At 42.0% G+C, this 23,790-nt stretch overlaps 1 protein-coding gene across 2 annotated transcripts in view; it reads left to right on the top strand.

Annotated features, from left to right (window-relative positions):
* Positions 1–23,790, top strand: part of LOC115114131 (potassium channel subfamily T member 2-like) — a 75,982-nt gene that overhangs the window by 20,914 nt on the left and 31,278 nt on the right. For both annotated transcript variants that reach the window (XM_029642138.2, XM_065013280.1), the window contains 7 exons: positions 5–154; positions 5,336–5,538; positions 5,798–6,014; positions 6,861–6,966; positions 7,268–7,440; positions 9,694–9,765; positions 10,117–10,251. In XM_029642138.2, the coding sequence (XP_029497998.2) occupies positions 5–154; positions 5,336–5,538; positions 5,798–6,014; positions 6,861–6,966; positions 7,268–7,440; positions 9,694–9,765; positions 10,117–10,251 (1,056 nt within the window). The remainder of the gene's footprint in view (positions 1–4; positions 155–5,335; positions 5,539–5,797; positions 6,015–6,860; positions 6,967–7,267; positions 7,441–9,693; positions 9,766–10,116; positions 10,252–23,790) is intronic.

Raw genomic sequence — 23,790 nt, 5'->3', positions numbered from 1 at the left:
TCAGGGAGGGGCAGCAGTCTCCAGAGCATTGGCACAGGACCTATGGCAAGTGTTCCGGGAACGAGGTTTACAACATTGCCATGAGAGACAGCGTCTTCTTCTCGGAATACATGGGGAAAAGCTTCACCTACACCTCCTTCAAATCACATAAAAAGTAAGTAGAAAACACCAATACGTTTTAGGGGGGGGGCTAGGGTCAAGGGTCACAGACTTGCCAATAAACAAACCTACTGACAAATGAACATATTTTCTTGTGATCCCAGTTCTAATGATTAGATTTACTGTGCTATTTAATTTGTATCCATGGATGAGGACGGATATGTGGGCTTAAATGCTCAAGAAACACTTTTCACCAACAAATGTTATTTTATTTATCACATGCTTCTTAAACAACAGGTGTAGACTAACAGTGAAATGCTTACTTAATGGGCCCTTCCCAACAATGCAGAGAGAAAGAAAATAGATAAATAATAGAAAAGTAATAACACGCAATAATAAAAGTAATAATAAATACATAATGAGTAATAATAACTTGACTATATAATACATTTAGGTTTTCACAATTCCTGAAATGTAATCCTAGTAAAGTTTTCCTGTCTTAGGTCAGTTAAGATCACCACTTTATTTTAAGAATGTGAAATGTCAGAATAATATTAGAGAGAATTATTTTTTTTCAGCTTTTATTTCTTTCATCACATTCCCAGTGGGTCAGAAGTTTACATACACTCAATTCGTATTTGGTAGCATTGCCTTTAAATAGTTTAACTTGGGTCAAACGTTATGGGTAGCCTTCCACAAGCATCCCACAATAAGTTGGGTGAATTTTGGCCCATTCCTCCTGACAGAGCTGGTGTAACTGAGTCAGGTTTGTAGGCCTCCTTGCTCGCACACGCTTTTTCAGTTCTTCCCACAAATTTTCTATGGGATTGAGGTCGGCTTTGTGATGGCCACTCCAACACCTTGCCTTTGTTGTCCTTAAGCCATTTTGCCACAACTTTGGAAGTATGCTTGGGGTCATTGTCCATTTGGAAGAACCATTTGCAACCAAGCTTTAACTTATGACTAGGGATGTTGCTTCAATATATCCACATAATTCTACTTCCTCATGGTGCCATCTATTTTGTGAAGTGCACCAGTCCATCCTGCAGCAAAGCATCCCCACAACATGATGCTGCCACCCGCTGGCTTCACGGTTGGGACAGTGTTCTTCAGCTTGCAAGCCTCCCCCTTTTTCCTCCAAACATAACGATGGTCATTATGGCCATTAACAGTTCTATTTTTGTTTCATCAGACCAGAGGACATTTCTCCCAAAAGTACGATCTTTGTCCCCATGTGCAGTTGCAAACCGTAGTCTGACTTTTTTATGGAGGTTTTGGAGCAGTGGCTTATTCCTTGCTGAGCGGCCTTTAAGGTTATGTTGATATAGGACTCGTTTTACTGTGGATATAGATAATTTTGTACCTGTTTCCTCCAGCATCTTCACAAGGGCCTTTGCTGTTGTTCTGGGATTGATTTGCACTTTTCGCACCAATGTACGTTCATCTCAAGGAGACAGAAAGCATCTCCTTCCTGAGCGGTATGACGGCTGCATGGTCCCATGGTGTTTATACTTGCGTACTATTGTTTGTACAGATGAGCATAGTACCTTCAGGCGTTTACTCCCAAGGATGAACCAGACTTGTGGAAGTCTACAATTTGATTTCTGAGGTCTTGGCTGATTTCTTCTGATTTTCCGATGGTGTCAAGCAAAGAGATACTGAGTTTGAAGGTATAAGCCTTGAAATACATCCACAGGTTTATTTTATTTTTACATTTTATTTCACCTTTATTTAACCAGGTAGGCCAGCTGAGAACAAGTTCTCATTTACAACTGCGACCTGGCCAAGATAAAGTAAAGCAGTTCGACACATACAACAACACAGAGTTACACATAATAAACAAACATAGTCAATAATACAGTAGGAAAAAAGTATATATACATTGTGTGTAAAGGAGGTAAGATAAGGGAGGTAAGGCAATAAATAGGCCTTGGTGGTGAAGTAATTACAATGTAGCAATTAAACAATGGAATGGTAGATGTGCAGAAGATGAATGTGCAAGTAGAGATACTGGGGTGCAAAGGAACAAGATAAATAAATTCAGTATGGGGATGAGGTAGTTGGATGGGCTATTTACAGATGGGCTATATACAGATGCAGTGATCTGTGAACTGCTCTGACAGCTGGTGCTTAAAGCTAGTGAGGGAGATATGTGTCTCCAGCTTCAGTGAGGTTTGCAGTTCTTTCCAGTCATTGGCAGCAGCGAACTGGAAGGAAAGGCGGCCAAAGGAGGAATTGGCTTTGGGGGTGACCAGTGAGATATACCTGCTGGAGCGCGTGCTACGGGTGGGTGCTGCTATGGTGACTAGTGAGCTGAGATAAGGTGGGGCTTTACCTAGCAGAGACTTGTAGATGACCTGGAGCCAATGGGTTTGGCAACGAGTATGAAGCATCCAATTTGTGGGGTGGAGTGTTGGAGGCTATTTTGTAAATGACCGAGGTCGAGGTTCGGTAGGATGGTCAGTTTTACGAGGGTATGTTTGGCAGCATAAGTGAAGGATTCTTTGTTGCGAAATAGGAAGCCAATTTTAGATTTAATTTTGGATTGGAGATGTTTAATGTGAGTCTGGAAGGAGACACCTAGGTATTTGTAGTTTTCCACATATTCAGGTACACCTCCAATTGACTCAAATTATTTAAATTAACCTATCAGAAGCTTGTAAAGCCATAATTTTCTGGAATTTTCCAAGCTGTTTAAAGGTGCAGTTAACTTAGATGTTCGAACTGACTTGCCAAAACTATAGTTTGTTAATTAACAATAAATATGTGGAGTGGTTGAAAAATGAGTTTTAATGACTCCAACCTAAGTACATTTAAACTTCCGATTTCAACTTTATGTACATAAACTCAGCAAAAAAAGAAACTTCCCTTTTTCAGGACCCTGTCTTTCAAAGATAATTCATAAAAATCCAAATATCTTCACAGAAATTAATTGTAAAGGGTTTAAACACTGTTTCCCATGCTTGTTCAACGAACCATAAACAATTTATGAACATGCACCTGTGGAATGGTCGTTAAGACACTAACAGCTTACAGACGGTAGGCAATTAAGGTCACAGTTATGAAAACTTAGGACACTAAAGAGGCTTTCTACCGACTCTGAAAAACACCAAAATAGAGATACCCAGGGTCCCTTCTCATCTGCATCTGCACATCTCCTGCATGCTGCAAGGAAGTATGAGGACGGCAGATGTGGCCAGGGCAATAATTTCAATGTCCGTACTGTGAGACACCTAAGACAGGGTTACAGGGAAACAGGATGGACAGCTGATCGTCCTCGCAGTGGCAGACCATGTGTAACAACACCTGCACAGGATCGGTACATCCTAACATCATACCTGTGGGACTGGTACAGGATAGCAACAACAACTGCCCGAGTTACACCAGGAACGCACAATCCCTCCCATCAGTGCTCAGACTGTCCGCAATAGGCCGAGGGAGACTGGACTGAGGGTTTGTAGGGCTGTTGTAAGGCAGGTCCTCACCAGACATCACTGGCAACAATGTCAGATATGGGCACAAACCCACCGTCGCTGGACCAGACAGGACTGGCAAAAAGTGCTCTTCTCTGACGAGCCGCGGTTTTGTCTCACCATCGTTAAAGGAATGAGCATTACACCGAGGCCAATACTCTGGAGCGGGATCAATTTGGAGGTGGAGGGACCATCATGGTCTGGGGCAGTGTGTCACAGCATCTTCAGACTGAGCTTGTTGTCATTGCAGGCAATCTCAACGCTGTGCGTTACAGGGAAGACATCCTCCTCCCTCATGTGGTACCCTTCCTGCAGTCTCATCCTGACATGACCCTCCAGCATGACAATGCCACCAGCCATATTGCTCGTTCTGTAAGTGATTTCCTGCAAGACAGGAATGTCAGTGTTCTGCCATGGCCAGCGAAGAGCCCGGATCTCAATCCCTTTGAGCACGTCTGGGACCTGTGTGATCGGAGGGTGAGGGCTAGGGTCATTCCCCCAGAAATGTCCGGGAACTTGCAGGAGCCTTGGTGGAAGAGTAGAGTAACATCTCACAGCAAGAACTGTCAAATCTGGTTCAGTCCATGAGGAGGAGATGCACTACAGTACTTAATGCAGCTGGTGGTGACACCAGATACTGACTGTTACTTTTGATTTTGACCCCCCCCCCCCCCCCCGCCTTTGTTCATGGCCACATTATTAAATTTTGGTTAGTCACATGTCTGTAATTGTTCAGTTTATGTCTCAGTTGTTGAATCTTGTTATTTTCATACAAATATTTGCACATGTTAAGTGAACGCAGTTGACAGTGAGAGAATGTTTCTTTTTTTGCTGAGTTTATAACCAGGAGTAAAATTACTAGTCAACAGGATAGTTAATAAACAGTAGCAGCGGTGTAGGTGAATGAGTCAAAAAGTTTGCGCAAAAAGGGTGAATGCAGATAGTCAGGGCAGCTATTAGGTATAAACACACTAGGTATCCAATAAACATCAGCAAGTTTTTTAAAACTGAAATTAGGACTGATCCTACATACTTAAAAACAGCCCTATTTATGAGTATTCTAATACGGGTGACAAAATGTAGGTCAAAGAACAAGAGTAGGGCCTTGACCACAATAATAATAATAATAATTCATAATAATAATGGATTAAACTTCTATAGAACTTTTCATAACAGAAATCTCAAAGCACTTCATAAGCACAAAACAAACAAACAAGCAATATATCATGACAGGTCAACCAATAGATGCCAAGTCTTTGAAAGCTGCATCCTACGAAGAAGGAGAGAGTCAGTTCATGGCTTGAGCGGAGAGCTGTTCAGAGGATGGTAAAGTATGGTGATGGAGTCTGCTGATGATCTTATAGAGGGCAAGTCTGGGAACCAGCATTAATCTAATAGCCACTGGACTTCTCCTCTTCCACTCTGTGAAGCACCCATTTGGGTGATGCGTCGGCAGCTCTGGGCAATAGAAAGCTCACCACAATGTTCAGAATAGTAGCCTGTCATTCTCTCTACGAGCCCTCTGCCTCTGCATTGTATTCCTCCATCTCCAACTCCTCTTATGCTTCAAGCGAATCCTCATGACCATACCTGGAAAAACCTAGGGCCTTAGCAAACACTCTGGTCTCGTCATGTGGTCAGGAAAACCTCAGGCGCCCAGCCAAATAGGCTTTGAATAGGCTTTCTCTCCCTCTGTTATTTTCCTCTGTATCTCCACTCTGTGTAATCTAACACTTGCCCTATATCTCTATCTCTGTCCTTAGGTATGGTGTGTGTCTGATCGGGGTGTGCCGGGAGGACAGTAAGAGCATCCTGCTGAACCCCGGGCCCCAGTTCCGAATGAGCCCCAATGATACCTGCTTCTACATCAACATCACCAAGGAGGAGTATTCTACCTTTAAGACCCAGAGAGAGAGGATGGTCAGCCGGCCTCGCCTGCCAGTACCCAGTGTCATCGCCAGCATGGGTCAGTAATATGAGCTCTATTTCAATATCAAAACTTATGTACGACGTAGTATGAAGTGATGTACACTAACAAGTGAGTAATGTATTGGACAAGTATAGTGTGCTAGTGTGGATATTGGTATATATTAACATGGATTATTCTGCATTATTGAACTACAATTGTTATTTTTCTGAAATATTGTGAATGAATTCACTTGTAAGAAAAATGCCAACAGTTAATAGTATGTTGTAAATGTTGTTCTACTTGTATCCTTGTTCAGGCACTGTGGCCATAGACCTCCAGGACGCAGGCTGCAAGCCCCACTGTGGGCCCACTCTCTGTCTCCCCCCAGAGGACTTTAAGGGTAACAGCAGGAGGCCCAGCATCAGCCCCGTGCTAGAGGTGCCAGACACTTCCTCTCTGCACACAGGTGACCTCTATAGCGACCAATCAGAGGACGAGAACCTGCCCTCCGACGAGGACGTATCAACTGAGGAGTATGTTTTAAATCATTTCTATAAGAGGATGTAAGCCAAGCTTTCCGCAAAAAAATAAAAAATATATTTTGGGAAACATTGATACCATGCAATATGTCTTACTTTTTATTCTCAAAAAAAAAAATGGGATTAAAAAAAAAGAGTATGTAAGCCTTTTGGTTATTTCAGTTACGGGTCTCCAACTTTGGTCCTGGAGTGCTATTGTGTGCACTTGATTCAATTAACTACAGATATAGAATCTTCATTTGACCTATTTTGTCGCAGCAAAACAATCCTGCAGCAAGAGGATTTGAACGTTTAGTCCAGTGGAGGCTGGTGAGGGGAGAACGGCTCATAGTAATGGCTGGAATGGACTTTATGGAATGTAAGGTGTTTAATTCCATTCCATCTACTCCCTTCCAGCCATTACTATGAGCCATCCTCCCCTCACCAGCCTCCACTGGTTTAGTCCATAATGTCTCTTGATCAGTGGTTAGGCTATTAGCTGGCCAAAAGTAAGTTACATGTCCAATAATGTTAATATAAATGTGTGTTAGTGTGTGTTTTCAGTGAATTTATGTAAATCACAAAGCTCATCTGCATTTCCTGTGGTCCAACAAAAGAGTGATCAAATTAAGACCCGACACCTGTATGTTCTAGACTGAAGACCATGCATAGTTGATTGATTCAGGTAGGTTAGTGCTGGAACAAAAACTTGCACACCAGTTAGCTCTCGCCGAGACTGGAATTGGAGAACAACAGCAGTAGATGATGATTTGTGATACAGTAATGACATTTGTTTGGCTATGAATTTGAATGGGAGATCCATACTCATAAAATATGAATTGTGTGTCTGTTTATTTGAAGCTATGTGAAAGGCTATTCTCCCAACCTGCCCTACATCGGTAGTTCTCCAACACTTTGCCATCTACTGAAGGAGAAAGTACCATACTGTTGCCTCAGACTGGAAGGGGTAAATGATGCAAGTCACTTATTCAGTTCAAGCAATATAGGTAGTATTAAGTCATGTTAGCCATTGGCGATATTGATGCTGGTTTCCAGACACAGATTAAGTCTAGTCCTGAACTAAAATGCATGCACAATGGGGAATCTGCTTTTTAGTCCAAGACCAGGCTTAATCTGTGTCCAGGGAAACCGGACCACAAAATATCGCTTATGGTATTTTAATTCATATTTGTTTACATATTTGTTTATGTATTTGAATTAATACATAAAAAACAACAACATAAAAATGTATGTTATTTTCCCCATAGGGTTGTCAGCATAACAACTTTGAGGACGCCAAAGTGTATAGCTTTAAGAACAAGCTGATCATTGTGTCGGCTGAGACGGCGGGGAATGGACTGTACAACTTCATCGTCCCACTTAGAGCTTCCTACAGACTAAAGAAAGAGCTGAACCCGATTGTGCTGCTCCTGGATAATCAGTAAGAACAGCGTTTTATTTGATCTTCTTACCCTTTTTATTGTGCTGCCCTCTTGGTCGGATCTCCATTGTAAAAGCATTACAGATTTTCGGCTCAGGATGAAGACATTCCTGCAGCAGGAAGATTTGAACATCTGAAGGAATGTTTAGAATCGCCGCCAGGGTGCAGCTGGAAGCAGTGTTTGTATACAATGCAGAACCATAGCTACCTACGTTGTACCTTCGACTGCAGGTCCACTGGGCGCCAGTTCTAGTAGCCTATGTAGTTTTATTACATGTTCAAGGAAAGCAATAAGCAGAATAAATTATTGGTGGCGTCAGTGTGGTCCAGTGGTTACAGTAGGCCTGTGCTACTGTAGCCGGCGTATAACAGTTTAGCAATGTTAGGGCCATCCACGCCAAAGACCATAACTACGGTATACTGACAAATTATACATAGCCTAGCTATAAAAACATGGGCAAGCATCCACACTGAAGGTAAGTGTATTGTTCTACAGTAAGCCTATATCTGCCAATCAACTGATGGCCCAAATCAGCAGTGATGGAAAAAGTACCAAACTGTCATACTTGAGTAAAAGTAACAATGCCTTTTTTTTTACGGAAAGCCAGGGGCACATTACAACATTCAGACATTATTTTCAAACAAAGCATGTGTGTTTAGTGAGTCTGCCAGATCAGAGGCAGTAGGGATTACCAGGGATGTTCTGTTGATAAGTGTGAGAATTTGTACTTTTGGTTTCATGGAAAATTATGAGGTAAAAAGTACAATATTTTCTTAAGGAATGTAGTAAAGTAAAAGTTGTCAAAAATATAAATACAACTTAACTACTTAAGTACTACTTTAAAATATTTTTACTTAAATACTTTACACCATTGCAAATCAACTCATCCACAGAAACACAAACAGTAGGCTATTATTGGGTTTCACACCTTTTATTATGTGACAGTGGATTGGAGTATAATATATTGGAATATAATCAAATAACAAGGGGCATATTGCAACCATCGATGGCACTAGATTATCGCCAGCTGATATCTCGTTAGACCGTCAATACGCGCACAGCTGATCTCAATTGCAACCATTATTGGTCACCTCATTATCGCTCCCTAAAAGATGTCAGTGTTACTTTAGTCTAGCCTGTTGACTCACTCTAAATTATTCCGGTGCTCTGTTGTTCGCGACATACTTTAGTCTGAGACTGCCATCATTGAAATCGTTTGTGGTGATGAGGGGCACGAGGGGCGTAGCCTAGACTTGCTACTTAACTACAAAACATTTTGAGTGCACCATACACCCATGCTTCATTCATAATTGATTTCGTAAGCTAAAAACACAGAGCCTAACGTTAGCTGGCTAGCTACTATGAGGATGTCATGTCATTGGAGGAGTGGATGAGTGACTGAGTTTTTCCCCTCATATTATTTTTCGGTGGCTACTGCTAGATGCAAGTGTCATTTGGTTAGCTAGCAAGAAATGTGAATCACTTTGCTAGCTAGCTATGCTGAACTTGAACGACTCTAACTGCACTGAAGCCGCTCAACATTTACATTACATTCAGTCGTCTAGCAGACACTCCAATCCAGTGACACACAAGAGCAACCAGGGACAAGCGCCTTGCTCAAGGGCACATTGACAGATTTCCCACCAAGCCAAATCGGGGACCCGCCCAAGCTCCCAACTTCCAGGACACCAACCATCCAAGATCCCTCAACTGTTCCCCCGAGAACTGCTCCTCAACCATCCGACCCCCCCCCTCACACACACACACAGTAATGAAATACCAAGAAAATTTAGTTTTTTTTGTCAAGTTCCTTAAATGTGTTGAGAATGTTCCAAAGGCAAGCAACTATCCGGCACCATTCCCAGAAAGTTGTGGGAAGGTTGTATTAAAAAATAACCATAGGACAACCACGCGTTCACCAAGCTCTATGTAACATATGTTTCTCAAAACGTTATATGCTAGCTGGAAAGTGAATGTCAAATGAGATTGAATGGCTGTAGTTTATCTTGAATTCAGCAAGATACCAATGAGCGCCCTTTTTGGTACTTTAACCGTAAGCAAATCAGCACTTCCTACCATATTTTCTCTATTTTATAAAAGTGACTGTCTCTTTTGGATATGTCGGGTCGGGTACTGTGACAACAAAAATGACAATAGCTGTTCGTATGGACAATGAGGATCCATTCAATTGAATTATATTCCATTCTATTCTATTATTTTCTATGTTGTGATGTGTTATGTTGTCTCACCAGGCCTGACACACAGTTCCTGGAGGCTATCTGTTGGTTCCCCATGGTATTCTACATGGTCGGCTCCATCGATAAGTACGTGACGCACAACATGACCTTATCAATCATCTAATTTAGTGCATGTACTGCATTTGTATGCTATTAGTCTCCCTATCAAGAATACATCTAAAAGGAAATGGACTGAGTGAACCGAAATATAAATTTCTCAAATATGTCCTGTGTCCAAAGTCACCTTTCTAGACAGCCCCTGAGAAACTACTAGTTACGATTCTCTCTCCACAGCGAATGTTTCAGAATATAGCTAGCTCAAGTGCAGGGCCCAGAGGTTTTCCTGACAGTCTATAACTACGGTCTAGAATTTTTCCTGACCTTTTCATGTCAAGAAGTCAAATTCAATTCAAATGTGTGTGTGTGTGTCTCGCATAGCCTGGATGACCTCCTGCGCTGCGGTGTGTCCTTTGCGGCCAACATGGTGGTGGTGGACAAGGAGAGCACCATGAGTGCAGAGGAGGACTACATGGCTGACGCCAAAACCATCGTCAATGTGCAGACACTGTTCAGGTACCGTAAACATCGTCAATGTGCAGACACTGTTCAGGTACCGTAAACATTGTCAATGTGCAGACACTGTTCAGGTACCGTAAACATTGTCAATGTGCAGACACTGTTCAGGTACTGTAAACATCGTCAATGTGTAGACACTGTTCAGGTACCGTAAACATCGTCAATGTGAAGACACTGTTCAGGTACCGTAAACATCGTCATTATGCAGACACTGTTCAGGTACCGTAAACATCGTCAATGTGCAGACACTGTTCAGGTACCGGAACCATCGTCAATGTGCAGACACTGTTCAGGTACCATAAACATTGTCAATGTGTAGACACTGTTCAGGTACCGTAAACATCGTCAATGTGCAGACACTGTTCAGGTACCGTAAACATCGTCATTGTGCAGACACTGTTCAGGTACCGGAACCATCGTCAATGTGCAGACACTGTTCAGGTACCGGAACCATCGTCAATGTGCAGACACTGTTCAGGTACCGTAAACATCGTTAATGTGCAGACACTGTTCAGGTACCGGAACCATCGTCATTGTGTAGACACTGTTCAGGTACCGTAAACATCGTCAATGTGCAGACACTGTTCAGGTACCGTAAACATTGTCAATGTGTAGACACTGTTCAGGTACCGTAAACATCGTCAATGTGCAGACACTGTTTAGGTACCGGAACCATCGTCATTGTGCAGACACTGTTCAGGTACCGTAAACATCGTCAATGTGCAGACACTGTTCAGGTACCGGAACCATCGTCATTGTGCAGACACTGTTCAGGTACCGTAAACATCGTCAATGTGCAGACACTGTTCACGTACCATAAACATTGTCAATGTGCAGACACTGTTCAGGTACCGTAAACATTGTTAATGTGCAGACACTGTTCAGGTACCGGAACCATCGTCATTGTGCAGACACTGTTCAGGTACCGTAAACATCGTCAATGTGCAGACACTGTTCAGGTACCATAAACATTGTCAATGTGCAGACACTGTTCAGGTACCGTAAACATCGTTAATGTGCAGACACTGTTCAGGTACCGTAAACATTGTCAATGTGCAGACACTGTTCAGGTACCGGAACCATCGTCAATGTGCAGACACTGTTCAGGTACCGTAAACATCGTTAATGTGCAGACACTGTTCAGGTACCGGACCCATCGTCATTGTGCAGACACTGTTCGGGTATCGCAACCATCGTCAATGTGTAAACATTGTTCCGGTACCGCAACCATTGTTAGTGTTTAGGTAGCGATACCCTTCTTTGTGATTTTGTACACTTACCTCATGTCATTCCTTCTAACTGCCATCTCTGCTTCAGAGGCAAGTCTTTCTACATATTTAGGTGTTCACAGCAAAGGACTATTTCTGTCTGTAATAAAGCCCTTTTGTGGGGAAAAACTAATTCTGGCTCCCCAGTGGGCCGGCCTGGCTCCCAAGTGGGTGGGCTCATGCCTTTCCAGGCATGGATGGGCTCCTGCCCAGTCGTGAAATCCATAGATTAGAGCCAAATGAATTTATTTCAATTGCCTGATTTCCTTACATGAACTATAATTCAGCACAATCTTTGAAATTGTTGTGTTTAATACTTTTGTTCAGTATATGTACGTGTCGTTCCTCATACTGAACCAATTTGCCTCAAGGACCCATAAGGATAGATTTTTATCCATCTTGAAAATTTTGGACAACCTTTAAAAATCGTACAGTATTCTCATAAACCATATGTTGGAAATTCTGTATGTAGGCCCATGGTACAGTTGAAGTCAGAAGTTTACATACACTTAGGTTGGAGTCATTAAAACTCGTTTTACAACCATTCCACAAATTTCTTGCAAGCAAACTATAGTTTTGGCAAGTCGGTTAGGACATCTACTTTGTGCATGACACAAGTAATATTTCAAACAATTGTTTACAGACAGATTATTTCACTTATAATTCACTGTTTTACAATTCCAGTGGGTCAGAAGTTTACATACACTGAGTTGACTGTGCCTTCAAACAGCTTGGAAAATTCCAGAAAAGGATGTCATGGCTTTAGAAGCTTCTAATGGGCTAATTGACATCATTTGAGTCAATTGGAGGTGTACCTGTGGATGTATAACAAGGCCTACATTCAAACTCAGTGCCTCTTTGCTTGACATCATGGGAAAATCAAAAGAAATCAGCCAAGACCTCAGAAAATAAATTGTAGACCTCCACAAGTCTGGTTCATCCATGGGAGCAATTTCCAAACTCCTGAAGGTACCACTTCCATCTGTGCAAACAATCGTACACAAGTAAAAACACAATGGAGCCATGCAACCGTCATACCGCTCAAGAAGAAGACTTGTTTGGTCTCCTAGAGATCAATGTACTTTGGTGCGAAAAGTGCAAATTAATCCCAGAACAACAGCAAAGGACCTTGTGAAGATGCTGGAGGAAACAGGTACAAAATAATCTATATCCACAGTAAAACAGGTCCTATATCGACATAACCTGAAAGGCCGCTCAGCAAGGAAGAATCCACTGCTCCAAAACCGCCATAAAAAAGCCAGACAATGGTTTGCAACTGCACATGGGGACAAAGATCTTACTTTTTTGAGAAATGTCCTCTGGTCTGATGAAACATAAATAGAGCTATTTGGCCATAATAAACATTGTTATGTTTGGGGGAAAAAGGGGAAGCATGCAAGCCGAAGAACACCATCCCAACCGTGAAGCACAGGGGTGGCAGCATCATGTTGTGGGGGTGCTTTGCTGCAGGAGGGACTGGTGCATTATGTGGATATATTGAAGCAACATCTCAAGACATCAGAAGTTAAAGCTTGGTCGCCAATGGGTCTTCCAAATGGACAATTACCCCACGCATACTTCCAAAGATGTGGCAAAATGGCGTAAGGACAACAAAGTCAAGGTATTGGAGTGCCATCACAAAGCCCTGACCTCAATCCTATAGAGCATTTGTGAGCAGAACTGAAAAAGCGTGTGCGAGCAAGGAGGCCTACAAACCTGACTCGGTTACACCAGCTCTGTAAGGAGGAATGGGCCAAAATTCACAAAACTTATTGTGGGAAGCTTGTGGAAGGCTACCCAAAACGTTTGACCCAAGTTAAACAATTTAACGGCAATGCTACCAAATATTAATTGAGATTATGTAAACTTCTGACCCACTGGGAATGTGATGAAATAAATAAATGCTGAAATAAATCGTTCTCTCTACTATTATTCTGGCATTTCACATTCTTAAAATATGGTGGTGATCCTAACAGACCTAAAACAGGGAATTTTCTACGAGGATTAAATGTCAGGTATTGTGAAAACTGAGTGTAAATGTACTTGTCTAAGGTGTATGTAAACTTCCGACTTCAACCGTACATCTGTTAACCAATACCTTTTCTCAAGCTAAGTTAAGAGATGGCTGAGTTCTTGATTAATCAGGAAATCAGATTGTAAGTGTCCATTTAAATGCTTTGTAAATCCACTTCACAATGGTATCAGGCAGAGTGGAACAGAGGAACCCAAGAGCAGACTCCAATGAGGGGACTGGGATGAAGTAACCAAGGTATTTATTGAAACACAGGGGGAAGATGGAGTGCAGGCCAGGGGAAGCTCGGGTGGGTTGCAGGAAACCAGGTGCGGAGGCTAAGTTTTGCATTTATATCTTAAAAAACAAGGAACTATTAACAACGAACTGTTTTGACTTTGTAACACTAATGCTATGCTTTATCTTGGCCAGGTCGCAGTTGCAAATGAGAACTTGTTCTCAACTAGCCTACCTGGTTAAATAAAGGTGAAATAAATTTAAAAAAAAATAATAATAATCATACAAATATATTTATCTCATGGACCAAAAGTCAGATTCACTCCAGATTTGGTCTTTAGTTTGAGAAAATAATGCATGCAAAGATGGCCACACTACACCAGCAGATGCATATTACCACGTACGTTAATATGCAAACATTTTATTTTTATGAACCATAGGACCAAAGGACACCAACTTTGGCCCAAGGTACATGTCTTAACTTAGTTTGAGAAAAACTAAGGGATTGGTGAAAAGAAGATTGAGTTATTGACTAATCAAAAATCTGATTTTACTTGTCCATTTTAAACCACTGTAAATCCACTCCACAGTGGCCTATCAACTGGTCATCGCTATCATGGATGTCCCTAAGGTGAACTACACTGAATTTGGTATTGATATATAAAAAAACAAGGAAATTATTAACTCATTCTTTGCATACATAGTAGTAGTAGTCATAGTTGTAATATTAGTTCATTTAAAGGGACCATGTGCAGTTAGAAACATACATTTCACATAGTGAAATATGATGTTTGCACCAGAGTTAGCTAAACACAGCTCATTTTAATGAAGGATGGAGGATTTGAAGTCGCTAGTGCTTCTTAAGGTAGAGGTGAAGGAATTATATTTCCTGGTGCCTGAGTTGGAGAATGTTGACTACTCAAAGGTGGTTTTGCTTTTAGGAATGACACGGCCTCCTCTTGTGGAGATCCAGGTGACTCTGCTGTTAGGTTAATATGAAAAAATCTTTCAGAGGTGGCGGCGCCACATTGTTGATAATCTAAACTAGACAGGCATCTGAGAAAAAACATCAAGTTGTCCACATTGAACAGACTGTACTTGTGGAGAGTATTACAGTGATGATAATGATGTGCTTTCCTGTCCACGGTCTTCAGTCCTTGTTTATATAGTGATCGAAGGGGTTTCATTGGTTTGAGAACAGCCGGTAATGGAACAGGACAGGTGAGAGAAGATCATTGCATGTAAATAAAGTACATATTGGCTGCCACTGTAGAGAGTGAGTTCCTGATGTCTCGAAAATTCGAAAGACTATATGTGATTTTGCTGGACATCTTTTCAATGTGTTTTTTGAGAAACTTCAATGTAGGGTCTAGGACAATGCCCAGGTATTTAAACTCAGGGACTGTTTACATTTTTTTGTCCGTGGATGAGTATGTCCAGGTAAGCCTAGTTGTTTAGTTTTGTGGAGTAGTACATAGCTACCATTTTTCCCACATTTGTGGTTGGGCCATTCAGCCACTTTTGCCAATGCTGATGTTAGTTTGATTGCCACTTCATTTTTGCCATGCGTATAAAAAAAACTGTATCATCCGCATACATTTAAATCACCATGCTCTGGCAAACAGATGGACGGTCATTAATGTCGAGGCTGAATAACAAAGGGCCCCGATTTTACTCCTGTGTCACTCGCCATAGTGCAATCCCTTGGTGATGACATTGTGGTTAACCGTGTCGAAGGCTTTTCTGAGGTCGAGGAAAACTGCACCGACAACACCCCCTTTGTCAAGCTTGGCCTTGGTCATATCTGGGAGATAGCAACATGCTTTTTCTGTAGAGTGGTTGACCCTATACCAGTTGTGAAAGTAGATTTCATTTCTTTCAGCTATGGGACCTCCTATTTGTGCACACGCTTACATATAGAACCCCTATTAATTCAATAGTAAAGATTTGTCATTTCACTTTTTAAATGTATTACCTTTTATTGTGGCATAAACCAAACCAGTCGTGATGTTTTCATCTGATTTGTCAATAACTTCGAAGGGCTCTTTTACTAGGCTACTCACGTACGTTCATCCACTCGCAACACATTTCCAGCCTCCAAACAGTGGTGAACGGAAAGAGACATCTGTTACGCAAAACACCACAAATTGTAATGTCATTTTGGCGATTTGTCATTAGACCAGAATTTCTGCATCCACTGCTGTCCACACGCGTCTTGGTGTTTGCCATTCATCTCTGCCTTTGCAAAATTTCAGTGTTCTCATCTAACCACATCGCATTTTGGAGTGTAGGCTACACCACCAGTCTTTAAAAAAAAATGTTTTAAAAAAAATAGATTTTCTCCCCAATTTCGTGGTATCCAATTGTTTAGTAACTACTATCTTGTCTCATCGCTACAACTCCCGGACGGGCTCAGGAGAGACGAAGGTTGAAAGTCATGCGTCCTCCGATACACAACCCAACCAAGCCGCACTGCTTCTTAACACAGCGAGCATCCAACCCGGAAGCCAGCCGCACCAAAGTGTTGGAGGAAACACCGTGCACCTGGCAACCTTGGTTAGCGCACACTGCGCCCGGCATGCCACCGGAGTCCCCGGACAACCAATTGTGCGTCACCCCACAGACCTCCCGGTCGCGGCCGGTTACGACAGAGCCTAGGCATGAACCCAGGGTCTCTGGTGGCACAGCTGGCGCTGCAGTACAGCACCCTTAACCACTGCGCCACTCGGGAGGCCTACACCACCAGTCTTGCTCATTTTTCAATCCTCTGACATGCGGTAGCCTAATGATAAATAGTAGTGTAATAGCCTACAGTTTGACATTTTGTTTTAATTATTGTGATAGCCTCGTGTTTTATGCCTCATGTTTTATTTTAAGAAAGAAATCAGCTTTGGCTTTTCTGAAACTCTTAGTCACTTAATTTCTCAGTCCCTTGTAAACTAGGCATTCAACCTCTAAGCCAGATTTGAAGGATTTCGTCAGAGCAGCATCTCTCTTATTCGTCAGGTGCCAAAGAGTGTCATTGAGCCAAGGTAGGTTCTGTTTTTTTTTTTTTGTGAGGGACTTTCCTTGAGAATTTGCTTTGGATTTGATTAATTGTTGTTGCCATTTCATTGCAGTCATTGCAGGTTTTCCAATGCCTCGCAAAAAAGGACACCTATTGGTTCATGGGTAAAACAAATGCAAATGCATAAATTGAATATCCCTTTGAGCATGGTAATGTTATTAATTACACATTGGATGGTGTATCAATACACCCAGTCACTACAAAAATACAGGTGTCCTTTCTAACTCAGATGCCGAAGAGAAAGGAAACTGCTCAGGGATTTCACCATGAGGCCAATTGTGACTTTAAAACAGATACAGAGTTTAATGGCTGTGATAGGAGAAAACTGAGGATGGATCAACAACATTGTAGTTACTCCACAATACTAACCTAATTGACAGAGTGAAAAGAAGGAAGCCTGTACAGAATAAAAAATATTCCAAAACATGCTTTGCTACAAGGCACTAAAGTTGCTACGCTTTTCACAGTAAGTTAGTTTTGACTTAAATATGCTTGAAAATGTATGGCAGGGCTTGAACATGGTTATCTATCAATGATCAACAACCAATTTGACAGAGCTTGAAGAATTTTGAAAATAAAAATGGGCAAATATTGTACAATCCAGGTGTGCAAATCTCTTAGAGATTTACCCAGAAAGACTCACAGCTGTAATCACTGCCAACAGGGATTCGAACATGTATTGACTCAGGGGTGTGAATACTTACAGTACCAGTCAAAAGTTTGGACACACCTACTCATTCAAGGTTTTTTATTTAATTTTTTAAACTATTTTCTACATTGTACAATAATAGTGAAGACATCAAAACTATGAAATTACACATATGGAATCATGTAGTAAACACAAATGTGTTCAACAAATCAAAATATATTTAGATTCTTCAAAGTAGCCACCCTTTGCCTTGATGACAGCTTTGCACACTCATGGCATTCTCTCAACCAGCTTCACCTGGAATGCTTTTCTAACAGTATTGAAGGACTTCCCACATATGCTGAGCACTCTTTGGCTGCTTTTCATTCACTCTGCGGTCCAACTCATCCCAAACCATCTCAATTGGGTTGAGGTCGGGTGATTGTGGAGGCCAGGTCATCTGATGCAGCACTCCATCAATCTCCTTCTTAGTCAAATAGCCCTTACACAGCCTGGAGGTGTGTTGGGTCATTGTCCTGTGGAAAAATAAATGATAGTCCCACTAAGCACAAACCAGATGGGATGGTGTATCACTGCAGAATGCTGTGGTAGTCATGCTGGTTAAGTGTGCCTTGAATTCTAAATAAATCACCAACAGTGTCACCAGCAAAGCATCCCCACACCATCACACCTCCTCCTCCATGCTTCACAGTGGGAACCACACATGTGGAGATCATCCGTTCACCTACTCTGAGTCTCAAAGACATGGCGATTGGAACCAAAAAAAATCAAATTTAGACTCATCAGACCAAAGAACAGATTTCCACCTGTCTAATGTCCTTTGCTTGGATTTCTTGCCCAAGCAAGTCTCTTCTTATTATTGGTGTCCTTTAGTAGTGGTTTCTTTGCAGCAATTCAACCATGAAGGCCTGATTCACGCAGTCTCCTCTGAACAGTTGATGTTGAGATGTGTCTGTTACTTGAACTCTGTGAAGCATTTATTTGGGCTGCAATTTCTGAGGCTGTTAACTCTAATGAACTAATCCTCTGCACCATTGGTTACTCTGGGTCTTCCTTTTCTGTGGCGGTCCTCATGAGAGCCAGTTTCATCATAGCACTTGATGTCGTTTCTCTTTGATTATTTGAGCCTTTCTCGCCATAATATAGACTTGGTATTTTACCAAATAGGGATGGCTTCTGTATACCAACCCCTACCTTGTCACAACATAACTGATTGGCTCAAATGCATTAAGAAGGAAGGAAATTCCACACATTAACTTTTAACAAGGCTGTTAATTCTAATGCATTCCAGGTGACTACCTCATGACGCTGGTTGAGCGAATTCCAAGAGTTTGCAAAGCTGTCATCAATGCAAAGGGTGGCTACTTGGAAGAATCTCAAATATATTTCTATTTTTTTTAACCCTTTACATTATTCCATATGTGTTATTTCATAGTTTTGGTGTCTTCACTAAAATTGTATAAATAAAAGAAACTCTGGAAAGAAACGTGTCCAAACTTTTGAAGTGTACTGTATGCAAATAAGATATTTCTGAATCTTTCCCAAATATTTTTGCAATACTTTCTAAAAACATGTTTTCACTTTGTCATTATGGGGTATAGTGTGTAGATGGGTGAGACAAGTCAATTTAATCCATTTTGAATTCAGACTGTAACAACAAAATGTGGAATAAGTCAAGGGGTAGGAATACTTTCTGAAGGCATTATACACCATAAATGATTTCAGACCATTTGATTTCCCTTAGTTCATCTTAAAAAAGATTCAAATCTCTTTTAAGAATGCGACTGATGTTACTTTTGGTCCTATTACTGTCGTCCTATCTGAACCTCTGTTTGGTGAGTTTTCTTGCAACCAAAGTAAGATTGTGGTTAGATACAACTTAATTTCTGGTTTCTGATTTTTTTTTTATTCAGTCAGGCTTATGATGTCCAGTTGTGTCTTTGTGGATTTTGTTATCCTAATCGGCCTTCAATCAGTTGGGTTAGCTAGTTTCCTTGTTCTGTCTTTCAGTTGCCTTTCGTAGATCCTCTGGTTGATGGGGGAAGGGTGGACGTGGCTACTCTGGATGATGGGGGAAGGGTCGATGTGGCTACTCTGGATGATGGGGAAGGGTCGATGTGGCTACTCTGGATGATGGGGGAGGGGTCGATGTGGCTACTCTGGATGATGGGGGAGGGGTCGATGTGGCTACTCTGGATGATGGGTGAAGGGTTGACGTGGCTACTCTGGTTGATGGGGAAGGGTTGACGTGGCTACTCTGGTTGATGGGGAAGGGTTGACGTGGCTACTCTGGTTGATGGGGGAAGGGTGGACGTGGCTACTCTGGATGATGGGGGAGGGGTCGACGTGGCTACTCTGGATGATGGGGGAAGGGTGGACGTGGCTACTCTAGATGATGGGGGAGGGGTCGACGTGGCTACTCTGGTTGATGGGGGAAGGGTTGACGTGGCTACTCTGGATGATGGGGGAGGGGTCGACGTGGCTACTCTGGATGATGGGGGAGGGGTCGACGTGGCTACTCTGGATGATGGGGGAAGGGTCGACGTGGCTACTCTAGATGATGGAGGAGGGGTCGACGTGACACCTGAGAGTATTTTCTATTGGGGTCCATTAGAGGTATTTTGTCATTACCTCCTGTCTGCATGGAAGCTGAGGGCTGGATATCAGGATGGTCTTTTAGTGGTTTCTTTCCTGTTTCTATAGACTCTTACATGCTGACCAAACCGGAGACGCGCACATTGATTTTGTTCATCCACACTAGAAGCGATCAGGACACGCAGGTTGAAATATCAAAACAAACTCTGAGCCAATTATATTAATTTGTGGACAGCTCAAAAAGCATTAAACATTCATGGCAATTTAGCTAGAAAGCTTGCTGCTAGCTAATTTGTCCTGGTATATAAACATTGGGTTGTTATTTTACCTGAAATGTACAAGGTCTTCAATTCCGACAATTAATGCATAGATAAAACGATAAACCGAAATCATTTCGGGCCTTCTCTCCTCCTTCCTTAAGGCTTCTATTTCTTCATTGGACTTTATATGGTGGTTGGTAAGCAACTTTACAGCCTTACTACAACCTACTGAAGTGTGGACCTAAGTTAATCTCATTAGTAAAACTAATGAGGAGATGGCACGTGGGTATATGCTCCTAAAAACCAATGGGGAGATGGGAGAGGCTGGACTTGCAGCGCGTCGAGTGTCACAAATAGAACCAATTCATATTTTAGCGCCTGGCCACGCAGACACTCGCTGATGCCTGCAAGTAGTGTGGGTGCAATGATTGAATAACATGTATGTGTACATTTATTTTGCAGCACACGCGACCCGAGTGGTGTGGTCAGCATGTTAGTCAAGGATTTCAGATTTGTCCAACAGTGGTTTAGTTTTTTTGCTCTGCCATAAATTCTGGTGATCCTGTAGAGTGACATGGCTTATTTCAGCTTTGTGTAACTGGCTGCTTTAGGACTGAGTTCATTGGGCTGGCCATTGCCTGACTTACAAATTGTAGCTCACTAGAAAGGGTCTTCCACTGCACCATATTGTCCTGGGTCTCTTTTCATTTGTATTTTTAGAGACAGATTGTCTGGTTGTAATTCATTCATCTGAGACCGTAGTTCCTTAAAACCACTTTGTGTCCATTTATGCAGATTTTACCAAGACAAAAAACAAAATGGACTAATATATTATTGTCCACAATGATAGATCAGCCATATTGAAGACAGTGCTGTGCAGATCCTATCCCTATGTAAGAGAACAGGTTAATAATTATTATTATAAATAAGGACGCAGAACTTGATATTCCCAAATTAACCATGGACATTTATGACAGTGGAACTGTCCCACAGTAATGAGGATTACCTTAAGTCATTTAAGGAATTCTTTACTACATTGAAAGCTGAAGTTGAAAAAGAGTCCTATTTTCTGCCAAGGATGATCACAACAAGGAACAATTTGAAGAGACGTTTAATGCATCTAATTTTCAGCTTTACCAATACAAATAACACATTGTAGTGCACATATGAGGCAAGCCAAATTCAGAACTTGAGGTATGGAATCATCAAAAACCAAATCTCTTAAAGCACAGATACTTTGTGATTCTTGGCATCTGTGCTTTGTAATTATTCTGGGTAAACAAACAATCTCCATGACAACGTCGTGGACAATGTTTCTCTTGAACTATGCTGGGATGATGATTTTTTTTTTAATGGCAACTTTTGTTTGTTTTTGAAATATTTCAATTGTGGTTTATACAATTACTGAAATAATAAAATATTCTGAAATATAATAGTACTAATAGTGACTTATAGTAAGATACAATTATGCTCAGTTCAGTATCATTAAAGGATTAGGCCTACCTCCTCTTCAAGTGTCTCAAGTTCACTCACAGATTGACTGATTATTTTACTATGCTCCAGATATGTAATACTCTTGTAATTTCTTCGTGCACTTGTATGTCAATACTTTAGTCCTGAGGACCTTGAAATATGTTTTTCCGATATAGTTGTTCTCAGAAGATTTCAGTGGTTTGCTAGCTTTTCCTGAAACTGATAAATCTGTTGCTGGAAAAAGTGCACTTCCTTTGAAGAAAACATATAAATTCGTAGCTTTTGAAAAGGACATTTAAAAAAATATATAGTACATTAAGAGTGCATTCTGTTAGCCTAGACATTTCTAGCAGGAGCTTATCTTAACTGCTGTGATCTGGTGATTTACATGCAAGCTTGTGTATCCTTTTATGCTCGAACAGGATGCCACCTATGACCAAGTGGTTTTCTTCACAAACAAGAAAACCACTTGGAGTCCCTACTTGCCAGTCTCCTTTTTCCTTCAGCTGGCCATATTTCTTCCGTAAACCCTAACAGAGTTTGTATTTGTGCATCTGTTGTATCGCTGGAGCACGGCACCCCATTTGAAACAGTGTTCTGACATTGCAACATCCAACTTTCATTTTGGATAGCACTCTGGATAGTCTCAATGACCTTGAGTTGCAATCCTGTCGCATTCAAATGTATCCACTCACGTGCCAGGCCCAGAGGGCCATGGCTCCTGGGTGAGAGTAGAAAATCTCCTTGTTCACTTGGGTCAAAAGATCCATGCGTAAATGGTAGCTGCCAGGGCTGGTTGTAAAGCAAGAGAGTGAACTCTGTAAACCAGAGCTTCCCTGGCTGTAGAGAGACTCTAAGATGAAGGAAGAGCCCTGTTTCCTCACTATGTTTAACAGAGTGGGGAGTGTCAGGCATAGAGAAGGAAAAAGCATAAGGCATCACCCTTGCCAGGGGTGTGCTGGCGCTCTCCCCTCTTGGACTGTGCCCCTAGTGCGCAGCGACATGTTTGCAGCTACAGGTTTGGCTATACGGTGTCACCAAGCGGGATATCTGCAAGACAGAGCAGCCGGGCAGAATAACATAAGCCGTCAAACAGTGTAGCTTAAAAGGAAGAAGGAAACATATTGGTTACCCAGACGTCCTAATCCTGAGCAGTAGAGCAGCTATGTGTCTGGTCTTTCTTGTCCCTACTCCGAAGATGAAGCTCCTGTAAAGGGAGGTACAGATAGCTGTATGGGGCTCTGTCGCCTGATAAGGGTGCCCTAAGGGAGTGGGCTAAGGGAGTTTTGTGGTGAGCCAAGAGAACCTGTTCCCCTGCGAAGCCAGACACATTAAACCCAGAGATTAACTGGATGACAGGAATCCACAGAGAGAATGGGTAGGTGTTACCAGGTTTTATTCCCTGCCTCGCTCACCTAGAGTGATGGTTCCCCCTTGTGGCGTTCTGAGGAGGTGCATTCGTGATCCTATTCAACTGTGTTCGCTTGCACACACAAGACAGTTTTTAGGCAGAATGTGCAGGGCATAAGAGGAGGACCATGATAGATGGCAACTGGCAATCCGTCATCATGATCTGTTAGTCTGAGACCGGAGGGAGAGCATTCCTCACCTTGACACACCACACACCCCCAAAAAGAAATCCTGATCCAACAAAATTGTGCTTGACCCTCCCTTACTATACCTGCGATACGTGGTTGTCCCACCTAGCCATCTTAAAACTTATTTGGGATCGGTGTCCTGTCCGCGGGATGTTTCAGCTAACGTAGACTAATGCGATTAGCATGAGGTTGTAAGTGACAAGAACATTTCCCAGGACATAGACATATCTGATATGGGCAGAACGATACGATATCTGCCAGGCACGCAGGCTGTCAGAATGGGGGAAAGAGAAAAGTAGTTGAGTGTCATCCGCAAAGCAATGATAGGAGAGACCATGTGAGGATATGACGGAGCCGAGGAACTTGGTGTATAGAGAG

Source organism: Oncorhynchus nerka, linkage group LG9b (assembly GCF_034236695.1).
Source record: "Oncorhynchus nerka isolate Pitt River linkage group LG9b, Oner_Uvic_2.0, whole genome shotgun sequence".
Classification (NCBI taxonomy): Eukaryota; Metazoa; Chordata; class Actinopteri; order Salmoniformes; family Salmonidae; genus Oncorhynchus; species Oncorhynchus nerka.
Note: the sequence above shows the minus strand (reverse complement) of the source record. Positions and strands in the feature narration are given on the sequence as shown.